General features: G+C 41.2%; 1 protein-coding gene across 5 annotated transcripts in view; it reads right to left on the bottom strand.

Annotated features, from left to right (window-relative positions):
- Positions 1-20,921, bottom strand: part of UST (uronyl 2-sulfotransferase) — a 312,291-nt gene that overhangs the window by 208,349 nt on the left and 83,021 nt on the right. For all 5 annotated transcript variants that reach the window (XR_006289649.1, XM_043543110.1, XM_043543111.1 and 2 more), the window contains exon 2: positions 5,305-5,348. Coding sequence is in view for 4 of the 5 variants with exons in the window: in XM_043543110.1 (XP_043399045.1) it covers positions 5,305-5,348 (44 nt within the window). In the remaining variant the exon portion in view is untranslated. The remainder of the gene's footprint in view (positions 1-5,304; positions 5,349-20,921) is intronic.

The following is a 20,921-nucleotide window of genomic DNA, read 5'->3' as shown; positions in this document are numbered from 1 at the left end:
ACAACTCCAACAGCCTAATATTTAGCTTGAGATAAAAAACGCAGAAGCTGCCTGAATGAGAATCAGGGCGCATGTAGTTTCTTGCCTCAAGCAGATGGCAGTAGCTGATGCTTCAAAGGAGGGTAAGTAACGTATACACACCTACCTAATCATGCAATGCTACAAAAGCAATAGAATTTTTGGATCTGAGGGAAGAATATGGCCCTAAACAAATACTATGAAGTATCTGCACAATATCTAAATGTTTAGACAAACCGGAGTGAACAGAAAAATAAGTGAGAACTGCAAATGTGTTGCTGTTGGGACAATCAAGATGTTTATATCCCAACCTATGCCCTCCCAATGTTTTTAAAGAGGCAATTAGGCACGTGCTTCAAAATGTAAGATAATTAGCACTTACATAAGACTACATTCTATTGCCCTGCTGTACTGTTTTTTAAACACCCAGAACTGAGGCTGGTTGGACAAAATGCCCAGAACTTTTATTCATTGCACAAGCACTCAATTCAAATCTGAGCACGTTCAGGCTGCTCAAAACATCCTAGTTCACATTGGGAAGCCCAAAGACTAAGCATGATGACATCAACAGGACACGGATTTAATCTTATGAGTATCACAGATAATAGTGAAGCACGGGACACACTTCAGACTACAGTATTTGTTATCAGAAGTTTGAAACTTTATCTGCCAGCTGGAAGAGGAGTGAAATAAAGAAGAAAAAAGGGATAGACACCACACTGTACTAAGTGAATATACTAAAGATAGTGAGGCACTGGGAAGCTCTTAAAGCAATTGCAGATTAGCCAGGAATCTTTAAGACAAGGGAACTAAGGTAAATTTTTCAGACTGTACTATGAAATTGTCTAGGATGGATAAAACTGAACTGTTGCTTCTGTGCATTATGGCACACATCCCCCAGCCCTTTTCTTGTGTAATGCAAAACTCCTGAAATAAGAGGAACAAAATGCTAAATTTGGCATGCAAATCAGAAAAAAGTTGACAAGGTTAAAAAAAATCTTATATTAATCTAGATTACAGTCCTTTCCTTACTGGCCTGGGAAGGCATTTCTGAGTGCTAAATCAAACACAAAAAATATGGATCTGGAATAAACATTGCTTTTACTCTGTCAAGCACCGAGTACTTTACACTGGAGGCCAGTTCTAAGCAATTCTTTAGACCAGAGGTTCTCCAACTGTGGTCCGTGGACCACAAGTGCTCCAGGAGCTCCGTTCAGGTGGTCCGCGGATAGTTCCCTCTAAGGTAAGTGCCTGGGCAGCCGCACATGAGAGAATGAAGGGCCACCCACCTAATCAGTGAAGCTGCACAGGTGTGGCTCACTAATTAGGTGCCTGGATCCTGAAGAAGATGCACATGTAAAATGAGGTGGTGGCCTTGGGGGGAATAGGGGGAAGTGCGGTGAGAAGAGGGGGTGGGGGGAATTTGGGATTTGCAGGGCTGCGGCAGCCAGAGAAGGAGGCGACTTTCCCCAGCTCCAGGGCTACAGCTGCTGGGGAGAGACGGCCCTCCTTCCCAGCCTCAGCTCTGTGGCTGCTGTGGCGGGGGAGAGACCCCCCTCCTTCCCAGCCCCAGCTCGGGAGCTGCCGCAGCGGGGGAGAGAGAGAGAGACCCCCCCCCTCCTTCCCAGCCCCAGCTCGGGAGCTGCCACAGCGGGGGAGAGAGAGAGAGACCCCCCCCCTCCTTCCCAGCCCCAGCTCGGGGGTTGCCGCGGCGGGGGAGGGAGGGCACATCCATCGCATTAAAAAGGTAAGACTACTGATATTAAAATTTGAGTTGTGTTGTTTTATTTGTAGAACAAAAAAAGATTATTATTAATTTTCTTTATATAGCGCTTTTATCCAAAGCGCTTTACAATAGTTAGCTAACAGTACTAACAACATTTGGAAAGATCATTAAGTGGTCTGCTGAGACCCTCAGCAATTTCATAGATTCATAGAATATCAGAGTTGGAAGGGACCTCAGGAGGTCATCTAGTCCAACCCCCTGCTCAAAGCAGGACCAATCCCCAATTTTGCTCCAGAACCCTAAATGGCCCCCTCAAGGATTGAACTCACAACCCTGGGTTTAACAGGCCAATGCTCAAACCACTGAGCTATCCCGCCCAACTGGTCCGTGGAAAAAAAAGTTAGAGAACCACTACTGTAGACCAAGCATGCTACAATGTTTCTGGGTAAGAGAAAAGCAGGAGACTGTACCCAAACAACAGAAGAAATGTCTTTCAGGGACACACAGGAAACAATTTTTCAAGACTAAAAAACATCATTTAGCTTTATCTTTTTACCCTAGCAGTTATCAGTGGAGAGTTTACTTAAGTTTATTTTATTATCTCTGCTAGGACTATAATGATCTACCTTCATAACTACTCATGCAGGAAACCCATAAGGATACTTGTGCTCTCCAGGTGCAATTAGAAAAAAATATAGCTTAGGGGTTGGGAGAGGGAGTGTGATGTTTAAAAAGGAGGTTCTGTTGTATTTTGAGAGATTAAGGACAAACTTTTCACAAGCACCTAAGTGATTTAGGACCAGATTTTTACAGGTTTTTGGGTGCTCAAAGATGCAGATAGGTGCCTCGTGGAATTTTCAAAAGCCCCTAGGTACCTAACTCCCACTGAAATGAGTTCACCTGGCAATGCTTCATATTAAAACATATCCACAGCCAAAGCCAATCTGCTATTTATAAAATGCCAGTATATCATGTGATTTCTCCCCCATCCCATCCCCTTCCCTTTTTTTTTTAAAAACACCTCTGTTACAAGTAACAGAGAAAAATGAGAGAATCTGGGAAAGGAAACCTTTTAAAAATATTTATCTTGTCATTGTATATCATTTGCACAGTACATAACCTTGCAAATGAAACATTTACATTACCAGGATATAAACATGTCACCATATTACACTATGCATAGGAAAATAAAATTAACATGGTAAAATTAATAGCATGGCAGGATTACGCCTTCCTTTCTAAGAAAACTCACTGTATTTATTTATAGAGCAGCAAAAACAATGTCATTATAATGGTCCTTTTATGTGTCTTTTCTGGAAAGTCTCAGAGCTAAGGTAACACCAAATTAGGTTTCAGAGAATCATATATATTAATGGCTAGATTGTACCTGGATGCACAAAAGCCTGTCACCACTTTTCCTCTTGCAGAGGCCAGACATAATCTTCATCCTTGCATTCCTGAAATGCTCGGAAAGCAGTGCCCATAACTCAGTCAGTGAAAAAGAGCACAGCAAGACTATAGTGCCGCACCGTTCACTGGCCAGAAAAGTTGGACCAGCATACTACACTTACCTAAGCCTGTACGTAAGTGTACTTGACACCTCCACCACAAACACTCCTGGAAACATTATGCTTGCACAATGGCTGTTGCTGCCAGCATGCAGGCCATTTGCACATCCCTCACCAATGAAGGCAGTGATTTGGGGTCTGGCCTACAGAATTTTTGTACAGCTATAACTACATTGGGTTAGAAAATGATACAGTTAAAGAGCTAAAATTGCCTACTGTGGACACAGCTATTCCAGCATTAAGGGTTTATCTATCAGGTATTCACCCACGAAAGCTTATGCTCCAATCCGTCTGTTAGTCTATAAGGTGCCACAGGACTCTTTGCCGCTTTTACAGATCCAGACTAACACGGCTACCCCTCTGATACAATCGAATGCTAAACTACAATATTATAATCTACCAGTTTGCCACCTACCACTCTTCCACTATCTGACACTAGCCGCACAACTACTGAGGCCTGCTCTACACTAAAGTGTGAGGTCAAGGTAAGGCAGTTTACGTGGACCTAATTATGTCAGTGTACACGCTACAGCCTTGCTCCTCCCGATGTAAGTGTCCTACTACACTGACATGATACCTCTACCTCCACGAGAGGCATAGGGCTTATATCGGTATAGTTAGGGTGACACAGTGCCCCTGCAGACACTGCTCTACTTACATCTATTGGTTGTCATTGTCAATTTCACAGCTCTGCTGGGGCCGTGAAATTGACAAGAAAGCTGTCTCCTGGTTCCTCAGCCCCGCTGCCACCCAGGCTCCTGGCTCAGGCTGCCATCCAGGTTCCCTACAGGGAGCCATGCTACACCCCGGGGTCCTGGATCCCCACTCTGCCCAGGCTGCTGCCCAGGCTCTCAGCTCCCTGCCAGGAATGGGGCATCCGCACTGCGCTTCTCAGCACCCCACCCCTACACGAGGAAGGGAACAGCTGTACTGGGCTTCTCCGCTCCCCACTGGGAACGGGGCAGCCACCCGGACTCTCGGCTCCCCACTCCCAACTGAGGGCATGGCTGCACTTAGGGGGAAGCTCTGTGCCCAGAGTGCAGTCGGCTGCCGTGCTCAGAGCTGAGCCCAGCTCTCGGTGAGAAGCGGGGAGCTAATAAGCCTGGTGCAGCTGCCCTGTTCCCAGTGGGGGGCTGCATGTGCCTGCCACTCTTAAGTCAGCGGAAGCACCCCTGATGAAGATGCACACCACTGACCGAAGAAGGGCAATGTGGATATCACCCCCCGCAGTAATTACTGCATGGCTGTAAGTCAACCTAATGTAGGTCAACTTAAGTTTACAGTGTAGACACTTAGTCTCATTTAAAAATCAAGAAACAGTAATGTTTATCTTGATAACCATTTCCTTTTAAGAGTACACTGTCCTCAGCATAAGCCAGTGCAGCCACTCTCAGATTTTTTTTTTTTTTTTAAAACATAGACCCCAATTTCACTGAGTTCATGTATTCTGCATTTGTTTTTTAAGGTTTTAGAAGTACGATACCTGTTGAAATACTTTCTGTTTAAAAGGGAAACACTGGGAGGAAGAGATTTAGTGTGAGGGTTTAGAAACAATAGTTTAGCCCTGTTAGGCTGTTGTGAGCAAATACTTCACAAGAACAATGATAACTGTAACAATTTGATGACGCTTCCTAAAGTGACCAAGTGATAATACTGTTCCAGAACAGAGGACCACTGAGCATTCTATTGTACGTGTTGATAAACTGCATCATGTTGGCACCAGGAAAGAACAGGTTTGAAATCCCATTCCCACCGACTTCAATGAACCAGTTTTACCCATGTTAAACGTATTTTTGTGCAAGCTATCTACAAAAGCCTGAGAAGAAAATGCGTTCTAAAAAAAGGGGGGGGGCAAAAGGGCCAAATTGAGCTTTCAGCTACACCAATGTAAAACTCAGTGGAGCTCCTCCATATTTACTAGGGAGGAACAGAGTACAATTTGGCCCAAAATATACAATAGGAAAGCAGCTGGTAAGGATGGAAGGAGCTCACCTTGCGCGGGGGTGGTCCATGGTCATCCAAGTAAGTGGAATTTCCTGGGGGGGAAAGAGACAAACACAAAAATTATGCAATGTAATTTCAAACCCATAAAAATAACTTAGTGACATCTTATGGGAATTAGTGTCCCTCCCAATGTTTCTGTTTTGTCACAGGAACCAAGTCAAACAAACACTTTCTCTTGCTACATTTTTCTTTTTTTAAAAACTAGGGGTGATTTGGCTCATCCACATGTTTGACAGCCAGTTGCACAAATGTTAGAGTTTTAGTACAAAACTAAATGGTCCAGGTGTCTGAAATGGGACAATGGCACCTTTAGTTATTCACACTATTAAAAAATATAGTGTACATGTATAAGGACAGAGTTGTAAACAATTATAATTCATGAATCTCAGTAGACACAATTTAGTTTTAAATAATATCATTCTGGGGCTGGCTCCTAGATTTTGGTCAGATTAAGTTGACAAACACGGTGTGATACCTACACTAGACTTTCTGCATTTTCCTATACTGGATTCCCGCCCACTGACCTGTGATTTAATTTCTGTCTCAGAATATTCAAAAAGTCTGAACAAACAATACTATTATACCTGCCATTCCAACTTGCTCTCCTTCCTGAGGCCGAAGAAAAAGCCCATGATTCTCAAGTGCTTTCCTGTAGGTTAGTCCAATATAAAACACCCACCCAAGACCCACAACTTTAGGGTTTTTTCTATTTTATAGACACACACACACACAAATACACGCATGCAGCATTTCTTCCTTAACTCTCACTCTGTTCCCCATTATCAAACAGAACCTTTCCTAATATACCCATCAGAAGGCAAAAGGCTCTCCGCAGTTCTGGCAGTCTCCATCAGGCTGACAGCTACATTCAAACATCTTGTCATCTGAGTCATCTCCAAGCCCAAGATAGTAAGAAAATCCCTTTGTCCCTATACCAAGAGGCTAGGTGGTATGAGGATAAAATTCATTAATGTTTATGAGGCACTAAGATACCGGAATGATGGGACCCACATAAGTACCCCCGAGAGAAAAAGTTCCTTACAAATGAGATCCACTGATAAGTCAGTCTCTGGATCCCGGGATCATTCAGTGCTGCAGCGGAAACACACTCTGTCTTTGGAAGAAAGAAGTGTCTCATGTAGCTTGCAATGAAATGCTCTGGTTAGTTAAGAATGTGTACTGCAGACTCAAAGGGTTCCCATTCATTCCTCCTTGGCCAGAAGGACAGCGGCTCAACATAAGGATCTTCCAGAATTATTCATGGTACCATCATAAAAGGAAGCATTTTGGACAGAGGAGGCATGAAATCCAATAGGTTTGCTAATGACAGCTCCACACCACTAATTTAGTTAAATACAACTAATCAATCCATTTTATTAAAAAAAAAGCTTGAATTACTATGTAAATTAAGTTTAAATACTTTGTGTTTTCAATACTTTTTCTAATTCCTTTAAGTTTAAAAATCACTTGTCTGACACTATAAAGGGCGGGAGTCAAGAAAAACTAATCTAGGGTTCAACATCATGTAAAACCTACTCCAAATCCAAAGAAGATGGTTCTTCACAGTTTTCTTGGTCTGGCATGAGAGTCCACGAATGCAGAAGCCTCAACATCCTTTATTTCATTGAACTGGCTCTAAAGAACATTCACATTTTTCAATTCAAGTCTCCCTCATATGTCCTTAATGCAAAATCAAAAGCTCATCTTCTTATTATTCTAATATAATAGTACCTTCTCCTTGTGGGACTGATTAATTAATTGCTAATGGCTATTTTCTGGTTCAGAATGCTCCACTCTCACCCCACACCTAATATTGCATTCCACTGATTCTGATTACCTGGAAAGTAATTCTATTCACAAATAATTGAAAGGAGTCCTATACGGTCCTTTGATAAAATGGTTCTCCTATAGGCAAAGCCTCTGATAAAACATGTTTGATGGGGAAGAATCAGCAGTTCAGAAAAAAAATATTGCTACATATAGTTTGTCAAAGCTAAGACATTATGCTAAGACCATTCTTTCCAGCACTAGCCATAGACTACTTTTCCCTACCATCTGGCCATGCGTACATATCAGTTTTCCTTAAAAATGAAGAGTTTGTATGGAGTAGCTAAATGCGTCCAGCAACCCACCCCATAATGAATGCAGTCAAGAGAATGATGTTATTGATGTAAAAATGACTTAATACTTTTCTTGAAAATAAGAGTCTTGTCTTTCTTGCTCTGCGTTAAGCACAGACCTTTATTAGGCAAGGCAGACAATTTTTAAATAAACAAACACATTAGAAATGGTTTATGATAACATCTGAAAAGTAGCAACCCACTAAAAAGTATTAAATTGGTAATAGGTCTTTTTGAAAATATTACATCTTATTGAAAAAAGGTATGTTTAAGCCTGTCTAGTCACATTCACGCTCATACATACCACTGTAGTTGTTCCAGGCATTTGAGTTTACCAAAATTAAAAGAACATTAATTACAATTTTAGCAAACAGCTGTCATGGTTAATTTTGCTGAAAAAAAGGATCTGAATTACTGCTGTTTTCTTTTCCTCTCAAGTTTATAAACAGATAAGTACATTCATACTATATACTGTAGCTTATAGTACGTTCCTTACAAAAGACTGAACTAGAAAGTATGAGCTAATACCTTAAAAGGAGAAAATCTTTTTTGAAATATACATAAACATTGAATATGGTCAAATTATTAACATCTCACCTTTCTATACCACTGTTTCTGTATGTCGCATTTTCCTCACTTTGTTTTCTTGAAACCAATCTTTCAGTGTTTGAGCAACTACAATAATCTTCATACCTGTGCCAAGCCAGATATTTCATGTGCTTGATTTCTGTTTTTAAACCAATTTTTAATTTTAGCAGCCTGATTTTGGTTGCTACTACACACATTTAAAAATAATGAGTCAAATTCTGAGTGGATGTAAACAGATTCATTTACCATGGAAGTCTCAACAGTGAAAAGTGGTAATATAAACTTGTCACGAGACAGATATAAGTGGTGAAAGTTTAAATAGGATTGATTTGGAATCCAATGAGAGTAACTTGCACAAACCAAAAAGGGGGCAAAAAGGGTGGGTCACCAGCAGGGAAAATTTACTTCAACCCTCAAATTAAATATCTTTTCCTGCTACATTTCATTCTTCTGCCCCTTTGGCATGTAAGTTAGAGTTATTTTGAACGTGTATGGAATGACAAATCAGTGCACTAATTTGAATCCTCTTTTTTCAGTGTAGCAAGTTTAAAACAAACGTTCCCTTTTGATAAACAGATGAAAGCTTTTGCCAAATGGTTAACAAAAAACCCAACAGATCCAGGAATGGAGGACATTGACAGGAGAGAGCATACTCTATGGCAGGGGTTCTCAAACTTCATTGCACCCTGACTGCTTTCTGACAAGAAAAATTACTACACGACACCAGGACAGGGACTTGAAGCCTGAGCCCTGCCGCCCTGGGGGGGCGGAGTAGGGAGGGTGTGGAGTCAAAGCCCATGGGCTTCAGTCCCACGCAGGGGGCCTGTAACCCGAGCCACACCATCCAGAGCTGAAGTTGGGCCGGTGGCAGCAGGGCTCAGGCTTTGGCCTCAGGCCCCAGCAAGTCTGGCGACCCCATTAAAAAGAGGTTGGGACCCAGTTTGGGGTCCTGATCTACAGTTTGAGAACTGCTGCTCTATGGCATGCTCCCCACTGCCTTCAATCCTGTTGAAGTCCTTTTGCAAATATCCTCACTGATCACCACATCACAGTATCAAGCTCTAAATTCATATCAATGCAAAGCCAATCTGAGAAACAGCTTTACTGGGAAATAAATCTGCAGAAAGTTTCATATAGTAAGTTGAAAACCTGGTAAGAATGAAGAAGGTCTTCTAGTACAGGAGAAGGGGTTATGGAAGGCAAACTGGGAATTGAACCTGAAAGACATCTACAAAACACATGGAGGACTTGCAGGTAGGAAAGAAGGCTCCACTTTCACCCCAACATGGCCTCTAACAATATATATATTGTTAAACAGTGAAAGTTTCGATAAAGACATATCAAGAAAAGGCGAATTATTCTGTTTCCTACTATAAGAAGTTAAAAGAGCTGAAAGAGAAAGACACAGACTCAGACTTTCAGGCCAGAGGGATGATCATGATCATCTAATCTGAAAGAAAGACATGTCGAAGAGGTGAGCGGCTCATTACTACGGTACTATATCATAAACACTACAGTCACTATGTTGATAAGACAGAATAGGTATCTCTGTATAGCAAGTTTACATGAAGCAGAGAAAAAAAATTATTATTCTGTGTTTATACAGTACAGCACCAGGAACACTTAAAACATTGTACTGGCATATGAGAATGTGCGTGTCGTCACTGTAAATATCAATAAGAAAATAAAGTACTTTCTGAAGTGGCTATGGTATGATAATGGAAGGTACATTAATCTGTTTGCATTGAAATCTGGGTCCACAGCCCTGGAGTAACCCATTTCATATAATAACTGAGATTATTTCCTCCCAACCCCCTTTTTTAAAAAAACCAGAAGTTATTAAAGACACAATTGATCCTAATTGTCCTGAAAATGTTATCAGATAGTTCTTTAGCATATTTATTCTTAAAAAACATGGTTTCCTAGATAAGCCAATACTAGTCTTCTCCCTCCTTTAATATTATGAAAATTTTGATCATTTAAAAAAGGAATTGATTTTCAGACTAATATCCACTAGAACTACATCAATACCAATACCATATTTGCATGGATTGAACATGTATTCTGAATTCTCAGTTTTTTTGCAGAAAAGAAAGATTCAGGTATAGAATGAAAGAGGATTATGGTATTACAGTGGTCTGGTTTCTTAGATAATTAGTAATCTTTAACATGTAGTGAGTCAGATATATACAAGGTCTTTGTGAGAACCTGGTGGTTAAATCTTTTTTTTCTTGGAATCAAAGACATAGGAAGTTTCTCAGTCAAGGACCAGCAGACCAAATTTAAACAAAGAAGAATGTTCAGTAACCAAATCAAGGCAGTTATTTCTATAGCCAATTCAAAACTAAATAAGGGAAGGAAAATTACAAAATCAGAAAGAAAGGTATTTTTGGTATTGGGGAATATGTGGAAGGTGAGGTGAAATTACGTATGTACATTATGAGGATCAGCTGCTTGCACCCAGGGAGTAATTACAATGGGACAGTTCTACATGAACAAATTAGAGATCAGGCAGAAAGAATAGAATGAAGAGCTGCAGGCAGAAAACATTAGGTTTAGGAAGGAGGAGAAAGGAGAGGACCATGCAGAGCTCTTAAAACTTGCCCTGAGCAAGATTTTGCTTGGTGGGGATCGGAAGTTCTACAACGCAGCTGCCATGTTTTCTGCAAGCCTTCTTTCCAAGAAGGCTAACTTCCACTGGATTTTAATTGTATTTGGGTGTCTGGGATACATAAACAGGGGAAAACTGAGTAGGATTTGGAAGGGTATTTTACTTCTGAATTTGACACTGGTGTGACCACTGTTGGAACAATGTGTTCACTTCTGGGGTCCACACTTCTAGAAGGATACTGATAAATTGGAGACTGTTCAGATAAGAGCCACAAGAATGATTAAAGGATTGGAAAACATACCTTATATGGCAGGGGTTGGCAAACTTTTTAGCCTAAGAGCCACATCTGGGTATGGAAATAGTATGGTGGGCGATGAATGCTCACGAAATTGGGGGCTGGGGTGTGAGAGGGGATGAGGGCTCCAGAGGGGGGTGTGGGTTCCAGGATGGGACCAGAAATGAGGGTCAGGGTGCAGGGCTGGGGTAGGGGGTGAAGGCTCCGGCTGGGGGTGCGGGCTCTGGGGTGGGACCAAAGGGTTCAGCAGGTGGGAGGGGGATCAGAGATGCAGCGTCCGGGCGGTGCTTACCTCAAGCAGCTCCTGGAAGCAGTGGCATGTCCCCCCTACGGTTCCTATGTGGAAGTGCGGCCAGGTGGCTCTGTGCGCTGCCCTGTCCGCAGGCGTTGCCATGGCACCTCTCATTGGCTGGGAACCATGGCCAATGGGAGCTGCAGAGCTGGCGCTTAGGGCAGGGGCAGCATGTAGAGTCCCCTGGCTGCCCCTATACATAGGAGCCAAAGGGGGCTGGGGGACATGCCACTGCTTCCAGGAGCTGCATGGACCCCACTCCCTGGCTGGAGTGCCGGAGCAGGGCAAGCCCCCAACCCCACTCCCTGGCTGAAGCTCAAGGGCCAGAATAAAAGTTCTGACGGGCTGGATGTGGCCCGCCCCTGTTATAGTGATTGATCTCCTTAAATCTATCTATTTAACATAACAAAGAGAAGGTTAAGGTGTTATTTGAAGACATTTTATAAACAACAATTGAACAAAAATGTGATAATGGGCTTTTTAATAGACAAAGGCATAACAAGATCCGGTGTGTGAAAGCTGAACCTAGACAAATTCAGACTGAAAATAAGACACAAATTTTTAACAGTGAGGGTAATTAATGACAAACAATTTGCAAAGGGTTGCAGCAGATTCTCCTTCCTGGCAATTTTTAAATCCAGAGTGGATGTTTTTCTAAAAGATGTGCTCTAGTCCAAATAGAAATTAATTCAGGAAAGTTCTATGTCTTGCATTATACAGGAGATCGGTTTAGTTCAAGAGTGGCCAACCTGTGGCTCCAGAGCCACACGTGGCTCTTCAGAAGTTAATATGCGGCTCCTTGCATAGGCACCAACTCTGGGGCTGGAGCTACCGGTGCCAACTTTCCAATGTGCCGGGGTGGGGGTGCTCACTACTCAACCCCTTGCTCTGCCCCAGGCCCTGCCCCTACTTCACCCCTTCCCCCAAGGCCTCCCTCTCCTTCCTGCCCCCTTCCCTAAGCCTGCCATGCCCGTGCTCTTTCCGCTCCCCCCCGAGCCTCCTGCATGCCGCAGGAGGCATGGGGAAGTGTGTGTGTGGAGGCGGGGGGGGGGGGCGCTGATCAGCAGGGCTGCTGGCAGGCATGGGGAGCTGATGGGGGGCTGCTGACATATTCCTGTGGCTCTTTGGCAATGTACATAGGTAAATTCTGGCTCCTTCTCAGGTGCAAGTTGGCCACTCCTGGTTTAATTGATCACAGTGGTGTCTTCTCGCCCCGTGAACCTATGAGCTAGCTTATACTCCTTTGAAAATATCAGCCTTCGTTGTACTCCTAGTGGCTACCCAAATCTGCAGCCAGCCATGCATTCTTCCCCCTGTAGACCTCCTAAGGCCCAAAGGAAAGAAATAGTTAAGTGGCCACCACATGCCTTTCCTGGCCTGGAGAGTAAAGGTCTCCCACCACCAAATCATCTAAGAGAAGGTATGGGTGGGTTTGTGATCACTTCTGTCCTCCTACTATGTCTTTTTAAGAGCACATTGAGGAAAAGAGCATGAAACTCTCTCAGCTCCCCACTTGAGGGAAAAAAGGAAGTAGACAGGAAGGAAAAACGGCAGGTGGAGACACTCTAGAGCATAGCGCACCAGGACTTTTATCGATCTATGAAACGCGAGGAGGAATTTATGATGTATTCTGACAGAAAGATAAATTATATACTTCTGAGCAATACTTGACTACCTATTCCTTTAGGAGGCTTGTCTCAAAGTCTGCTACAGTCAGGGGTGAAAGTAAGTCAGGACACTTACCAGTATGGGCCAGGGTGGCTCCGAGCCCCCGAAGGGGCGGGGCCTCAGGAGGAAGGGGCGGGGCTGGGGGTCAGCATCCCCCAGCCAGCCCTGCCAGACCCATGCTGCCCTGGGCTCCCGTGTTGATTTAAAGGACCCGGGGTTCCGGACACCACTGCTGCTGGGGGGGGTGGGGGGCAGCAACATTAAAGCTCTGCCGCAGCAAAGGACCGTCCTTAAAGCACTGCCCCTTTAACGTTGCTGCCCCTTCCCCCACTGTTGGAGGCCCTGCCAGTATGGACCCTACCAGCAGGGCTGCCGACAAGGGAGGTAAAAGGGGCAGCGACATTAAAGTGCTACCGCGGCAGCGCTTTAAATGTGGGCTGGGTATGGGCCAGTGCGGGTGTTTACCGGTACACTGTACCGGCCCACTTTCACCCCTAGCTACTGTGTAATACAGTCTCATGCCCCACAGATCAAGTAGGTATGTAAAAGACTCTTCGTTATCAAGAACCTGGATCCTGCACCATTGAAATGAATGGGACATTTGCCATTAACTTCAGTGAGACAGTGACTGGTCCCTAAAGTTGGAGTCATGTTGCTACTTTTTGCCTGGCACCATTTTTCATCATGTTCTATGGTTGCAAGAGGTATTTTGAACGCCACCAACAACTGTATGGTAGAGGCTCTCTCAGTCCTTGCTTACACAAATACACCGGCATGGCCCTCACAGCAAGAGCACTAATGTGAACAAGATGCGAACAACTCCCAGCATTTTCACCAGTGTCACATAGAGCAGTTGTGAGCAGGTTTAAATGGTTAAATGGTTAAAACTCTAGCAGTCAGCTGAAGTCTTATCTAAAAGGGCAATTCCTGCCATTGCTACAACCAGCAGAGCTGCACCAGTGGGAATAGAGGGAACTTTCTCAGAAAAAAGGCAAGTGTAGACGAAGCCCCAGTAACCAGTCAGTGCTGTAACAAGACTCCCATTATACCCCAAACTTGCATCCATCCTGTATGAAAAGCTACATAACTATTATTGCCCTCTTCGGTATAAATCCAGCACCTCATTGAGATCTTTAATGGAGTAATACACACCAGCACAGTAGTGTTATTCTGTATTTGACACCCTGAAGTGGAATTTAATTCCTTATTTTCCTTTTTTAAAAACTATGTGCTATATTTTATTTGTACGACTTCTTTTAAGCTTCTTGATCTCAAGAAGAAAACATATTATAGGTCATCATTCACTCCATACCAGTGAATACGGGACTGTGCACTGAAAGCAAAGAAAGATGGGACATGGAAGAGATCACTTGGGTAATTTCATTTTCTTGTAAAATGAAGTCTGGGAACTTTCAATTTAACCAGTTATAAATAATTTAGTGCTGGTTTACTATAAATAAAATAAAGCACTAAGCTCCCAGAAATACACAGTACTGTCAACTAGGCAAGCTCTCTCACTGGTCATTCTGCAGCAACAGCATATATGAAAAACAGTACTAACTGGGCTAGTATCTTATGAGACACTACAAAGGATTTACATATCTGCAGCTTACATATCAATGTTGAGGACCAAATTTAAGAGGAAATTTTTTAGATTAAAAAACTCGTTATGTATAAAAATAAAACCAAAAAGTTATTTTTGTATTAAATATAATTACCTTAATAGACTCCAATTTAAGAGTTTAACTGTTCAGTGGATCAATCTATAGTTTTTTGTGGAAGATGTCAGCCTTTATAAATAAGGCCATTATAGACCAGGCCTTCATGGATTTGTTTTTATAAAGAATCAATTCAAAAAGTGAATGGGATAATAATAATTACTAATGGATGAACCTCAAAACTTTCAATGGTTCAGTTCAGATAAGAAGCCAAAAGTTCTGAGATCTAGCCAAAGTTCATCCAAATTATACAAACCATAACAAAATCTAGGTGGAGAATATCACAGGAATAGGCTTGTCTGCGAGATTTCTGGTACTGCTTACTTTTATTAGTTTGACCATACACAGCTGTTTTAGCAGTATTTCAGCATTTCTTCAAATCTCATTTGGGATCTGGAAATGCCATGGTATACAAAAAAGGAAAAGTAAGGGATGAGATAGTTCAAGTTCTGGACCAAGGCTTTGGTTGTGTTGTTTTCGCTAATGTTCTAAATGAACTAAATAGTGCATACATGTACCACTGCCCTCTGAAGGGTAGAGTCATAGTTACTGTACTGTGTGTCATAAGCCCTATACTGCTGAACGTGAAAACAGATTCTACTTTACATCCAGTGGTAAATGCCTGTGTTTTTGTAACACAAACAGCAGAGTTCTAATCTTCTAATTTCACATTATGTATAAAAACATTTTCACCAGCCAAATTCAAGAGAAACTAAGTGAGAGAGAGAGAAAGAAAAGAGAGAACAGAAAAGTATGCTATATACAATCCTCATCTGACTCAATAAAATATTGATGGTTCATCTATTAAAACCTTAGAGATGCAAAGGCTGCCTGAAGTATGACATTGGGATGAGACAGAAAATCATATATAGATGCATATTGACTCAAAAATAAAGAAATCTAGATTATATTTTAGGACAAATTGTTTAATGAAAAAAATATATTGGACTACAGAAATTGTGTGCAAAGCTGACTTGGCTAAGTATAAATAAAAGCGTTGGCAGTGAAATAACTAATGGTTCTGCTCAGATTCAAAGTGTGAGATTGCTGGATGGTCTGTTCTTATTTTACTCAAACCAGTCTGCCTATCCCTAATTATAACAATCTGCAATAAACAGTCTTCTGAATGTGTGCTTCTTACACATATCATTTTCTTAATTTGAGTTAGGCTGCCAGCAGAGGAGCTACCATCCTTTGCATGCTAATGAAAAACTACTAAAGGTACGTGAGCCTTGAAAGTGAGAAGCAAAATGCGTATTGCCATAGAAAAACAGAAATGAAAACTGCAGGGACTACTACCTAATATTTGTGCACATTTAGACATTTTGGCTGTCCGTATTGACTTCTAGGAATTGTTTGTCTTATGGTTTAATGAACAGATGTGACCCTGGAGAAAAGAACATTTGATGTAAGGACGAAAGTCACCACAGGTTACAGACTTCCAGTCACGTGGACTTCAAAAGCTAACTAAGTGTAAGTGAGAAAGGACTGTAATTACACAGAGACCCCTTTCTGGGACAGATAATCTGGACTGAGAGTTGGCAGAGGGATAATGCTTCTGCTGTGAGAGAAACAACTTTTCTGTCATGCTGTTGGCAATTTCAGTATTCTGTTGCTAAACTTTAGTGTTATTTTAATGATTCTGTCATAGATATGTAAACGTTTGCTTTTGTACTTATCCTTTACTTAATTATTTACTTTTTACTTCTGTACAATTGCCAACAAACTATTTTCTCATTTAAATCAAACTAATATAAAAAAATCTGGACAGTTCTGAAGACTTATTTGTTTGATGTCAGCATTAAAACAATGTAATCTTCTGCAAACCTCAGCTTACATTGCAGCAAGGGAGATTTAGGATAGACATTAAGAAAAACTTCCCAACTGTAAGAATAGTTAAGCACTGGAACAAATTACATAGGGAGGCTATGGAATCTCCATCACTGGAGATTTTACAAAACTAGTTAGACAAACACCTGTCAGGGATGGCCTAGATAATACTTAGTCCTGCCTCAGTGCAGGGGACTGGACTAGATGACCTAACGAGGTCACTTCCAGTCCTACATTTCTATAATCTTTCCTAAAATGTGGTGCTCAGAATTGGACACAGTCCTCCCGCTGAAGCCCCACCAATGCAAAGACAATTACGTATGACACTCCTGTTAATAAACCCCGCAATATTAGCCTTTTTCTCAACTGCACCACTATGCTGATTCATATTCAATTTGTGATCCTCTGTAAATTCCAAATCCTTTTCAGGAGTACTAACACATAGCCAGTTACTTTCCAGTTTGTAGTTGTGCATTTGATTTTTCCATCTGAAGTGTAGTACTTTCTACTTGTCTTTACTGAATTTCATCTTATTGATTTCAGACCAATTCTCCCAATTTGTTAAGATTATTTTGAATTCTAATCCTGCCCTCCAAAGTGCTTGAAATCCCTCCCAGATGGTGTCATCCACACATTTTATGAGTATACTCTCCACTCCATTATCCAAGTCCTTAATGAAAATATTGAATAGTACCAGATCCAGAACTGACCTCTGTGGGACCCCAGTAGATACACCCTTCCAGTCTGACAGGGAACCACTGATAACTACTCTCTGAGTACAGTCTTCCAACCAGTTTTGCACCCACCTTATAGTAATATAATCAAGACCACTTTTCCTTAGTTCATTTATGAGAATATCATGTATGACAGCATTAAAAGGCTTACGAAAATCAAGAGATATCACGTCTACCGCTTCCTCCCCATCCACTACGCGAGTAACTATCAAATAAGGAAAGTAGATTGATTTGGCAAAATTTGATCTTGACAAATCCATGGGAGCTATTCCTTAAAATTCTATTCTCTTCCAGGTGCTTGCAAAGGGATTGTTCAATAATTTGTTAGTAAATTAAGAGGAGTGTTCTGTAATTCCCTGGGTCCTTGTTTGTTGCCCATCTTATATACTATGTTTGCTTTTCTCCAGTCCTCTGTGATCTCACCTGTCCTCCATGAGTTCTTAAAGATAAATGCAAACAGTTCCAAGATTACTTCAACTAATTCCTTAGAGTACCCTAGGATGAATTTCGTCCGCCCCTGCCGAATAGAATATACCTAATTTATCTAAATATTCTCTAATCTATTCTTTCCCTATTTTTGCTTGCATTCCTTCCTTCTTATTGTTAATATTAGTTAGTTAATAGTTAGTTAATATGCAGCGACGTCCTGCTGAACGTGTGACATAACCATTATTATGGCAACTGACCAATACCACAAGCACAGGATTATGACTTCACTGAAGGATCAAGGAGAAGCTGGATAAAGGAAACAGACAAATATTGCTCAAGTAAAATATTTTTGCACATACTATGTTTCTCCTTATTTGTTTAATACTGTGGAAGTCTCTCTTTCAAGGTCCTAAGACCTCCCCAGCTTAATACTGCCCTGGAAAAGCAAGGCTATATGGAAGGCAAACGTCTCTTTGTACTGCTTTCCTCTTTGAACATAAAAAGAATTGAAGTTAATCTGCTAGACCAAAGTAGCTACAAATTATTCCAGATTATTTCAATCACCATCAATTTATCCTTTCCCTAAAACTTAAACAAACCATGGTCATAGTATTTCTTGTCACCTTCCATAAAAAGGTAGCCAATAGCGCAAAACGCCACATAAAAGAGCACAGGAGGAACATATTATATCTAGCCAGCTTATTTTTCAGTCCTGAAGCATTAGCAAACTACATAATAATGTCATTATTCTCTTGTACAAAAAAAAACAGAACTTCAGATGGTTTTCTACACTTTAATATGATTTAATGTAAACATTTTCATTACTATAAATGATTTGACCAATACTACTCAATTTTCACACTATCCATTTACTGGATTCAGTTCAAAAGACATTTTAACTCTTTTATGCACAGTGTTCTCAGATAAACTGATGGATTTTAATGAGGAAACAAGTCCTCTGACTAAGTCCTTTATATTTAAGGATACCAACTTACAATTTTCTTCAACTGATATACCAAGTTTAAATAAGTAAGTATACATGGCCCTTATTTAACCTTTTATTTCCTGTGACTATTCAAATCATGCATGCTGTAAAAAGGCAAGAAAACCTTTTGCTGTCATTCCCCTTTTCCCCCTTGCAATGCCTCCACTGAAGAACTCTAGCCCATGGTGTAGCCTGTTACAATTAGTAGAAGAGTCATGGGTTTTAAAAGAGCAGCAGTTATACAGTGCTCTGAACGATTCTGAAAGGGGTCTCCTACTTCTCACTTAGATAGATCTGTAACAGCATAACACAAATTAAAAATGTTAAAAAGGTTAAAAAATAAATCCATTCTCCTTCCCCCAAAAACATGTACATAAGTTTATATAATAAAGTATGCTTACTTTTTCTCCAAGTCAGTTTAGTAAAGGAGGGGGAGGAAGAGAAGGAGGGAGACTGAGATTTCTTACAACTAGTTTTATTTATGGCCTACTAGACTAATACAACTTTTGCTTTCAAGTGGGATCTAGAAATAGTAAAATAAAATCTAACAGGAAAAAGCTGTGCAGTGTGAATTTATGGTATCCCACTAGCCACTATTTATGCAGCAATAAGCTACATTACTTTGGGCCACCAGGATGCATGCGCGCGCGCACACACACACACACAGTCAAAGCCAGATTTTATCATCCAACTAAGTACGTACCCCAAGATTGAGGCTAGTGGTGTCTTGGAAAAGAGAACCAATGAAAAGTAATTCCATGCAGCGTACACAGAAAAAACTGTAATGCTTCAGAATCCATCCCATCTTGTAGCACTGAGGTCTACACCCACCACACATATTGCCAGTTACAAAGCAGAGTTAGATCTCAAGGAAAAAGAGAATCATCTGTGTTAATTGAATGAAACAGGTAATCAATCCTCAAACTGAATTTTACTCACATCCAAGGGGGGCGAGGGGGAGAGGAAGGAGGTGTGGAAACAGTAACGTAGGTGCATAGTGATATTTTTTCCATTCCTTAGGACCAAACCCTTTCACCTCCTCCACTACCCGGCAGAACCCTGAGGAAGCTGGGGATACAGCTCTGCTCCACAAGATGAAGGATCTTGGCCCTAGTCTATAGGATTTGGTGGGAAGTTCAGTGGATTCACAAGTAGGTAGGAGTCACCATTCTCACTCCAGGAGGAAAGTACAACCGTCAGGGGACTGCCATAGTCATCAAGCTACAGATGCAGGCATAGAGTAGCTTTGCTGCCACTCCAGGACCTCAGGAAGCAGGAATTTCTTAACCTCACCAGCCCTGGTAGAGGGCCCCAGTTCACAGCCTAGCCACTCAAGCCTAAGGATTTGATCCTCAGTCATTAAACTACTTTAAATGCATTCAACTTTCGAAGTCACAGTTGAGGAAAGTTGAAAATGTAGAGGTCAAAAGGTACACATTTGGTTTCAAAACATAATGGTGATTAATCCTTGCAGTTTTAAATCTTCATTAACATATCACTCCTTTAAAAATATACTGTTTGTTTCAGTCTCTTAAAGGGATTAAATTAAAAATACCATAAAACATTCTTACAGCAAAGGTCAACAGCTACTTGGGTGGGAGTAGTAATTAGGGCCTGTTTTAAGTATTTAAAAATAATTGATGAGATGATTACATTGCTATATTTGCTGTCTGCTTATAATGATAATTAGAACCATAAGGATGTTATTTCTCTATTGCCCTGCACCTTTTCTGTAAATATCTGCTCTCTTCCTGTTGCTGTAAACTAGCTCCTATTGGTGAGAAATGCAATTTGATCAAAATATTAAAAAGGCACTATATGCATTTTGACTCACTGATACTTTGCTATTTGTTTATTTAGTAAGGTCTTTGGGTACTTTGACCACACTTAAGCTCTGTGATGCAAACATTCACTGCTGGCAATAATTACTTAGGCGTGCCCTTTATTTCTTTTTATGTCTCTTTCCTATATTTTATTTAGCTTGCAGAACCACATCAGTATGTCATCACCATAACACAGTAGTTTAGTAGACCTCTAACTACTACTCACCAGCTCTGCCACAGACCATGCCTCTTATACGGAAACCTCTTAAAATATACAAAACATGTCTGTCTACGTAGACTGCCACCACACTGTTACAGGGCCATGGGTTCAACTTCTCACTACCACAGTATGCATGAATAGAAGAACTGAAGTCTTTCGAATGTATAAATTACAGTCGCACTCTTGTTACTTTGCACTAACAGATGGGGGAACTGTTACAAGTGACTAAGTTTAGTGATTTAGCAAATAAAAATTAAAGCAAGGATATTGCTTCCCAAATGCACGGTGTTCA

This window comes from Chelonia mydas, chromosome 3 (assembly GCF_015237465.2).
Source record: "Chelonia mydas isolate rCheMyd1 chromosome 3, rCheMyd1.pri.v2, whole genome shotgun sequence".
Lineage (NCBI taxonomy): Eukaryota > Metazoa > Chordata > Testudines > Cheloniidae > Chelonia > Chelonia mydas.
Note: the sequence above shows the minus strand (reverse complement) of the source record. Positions and strands in the feature narration are given on the sequence as shown.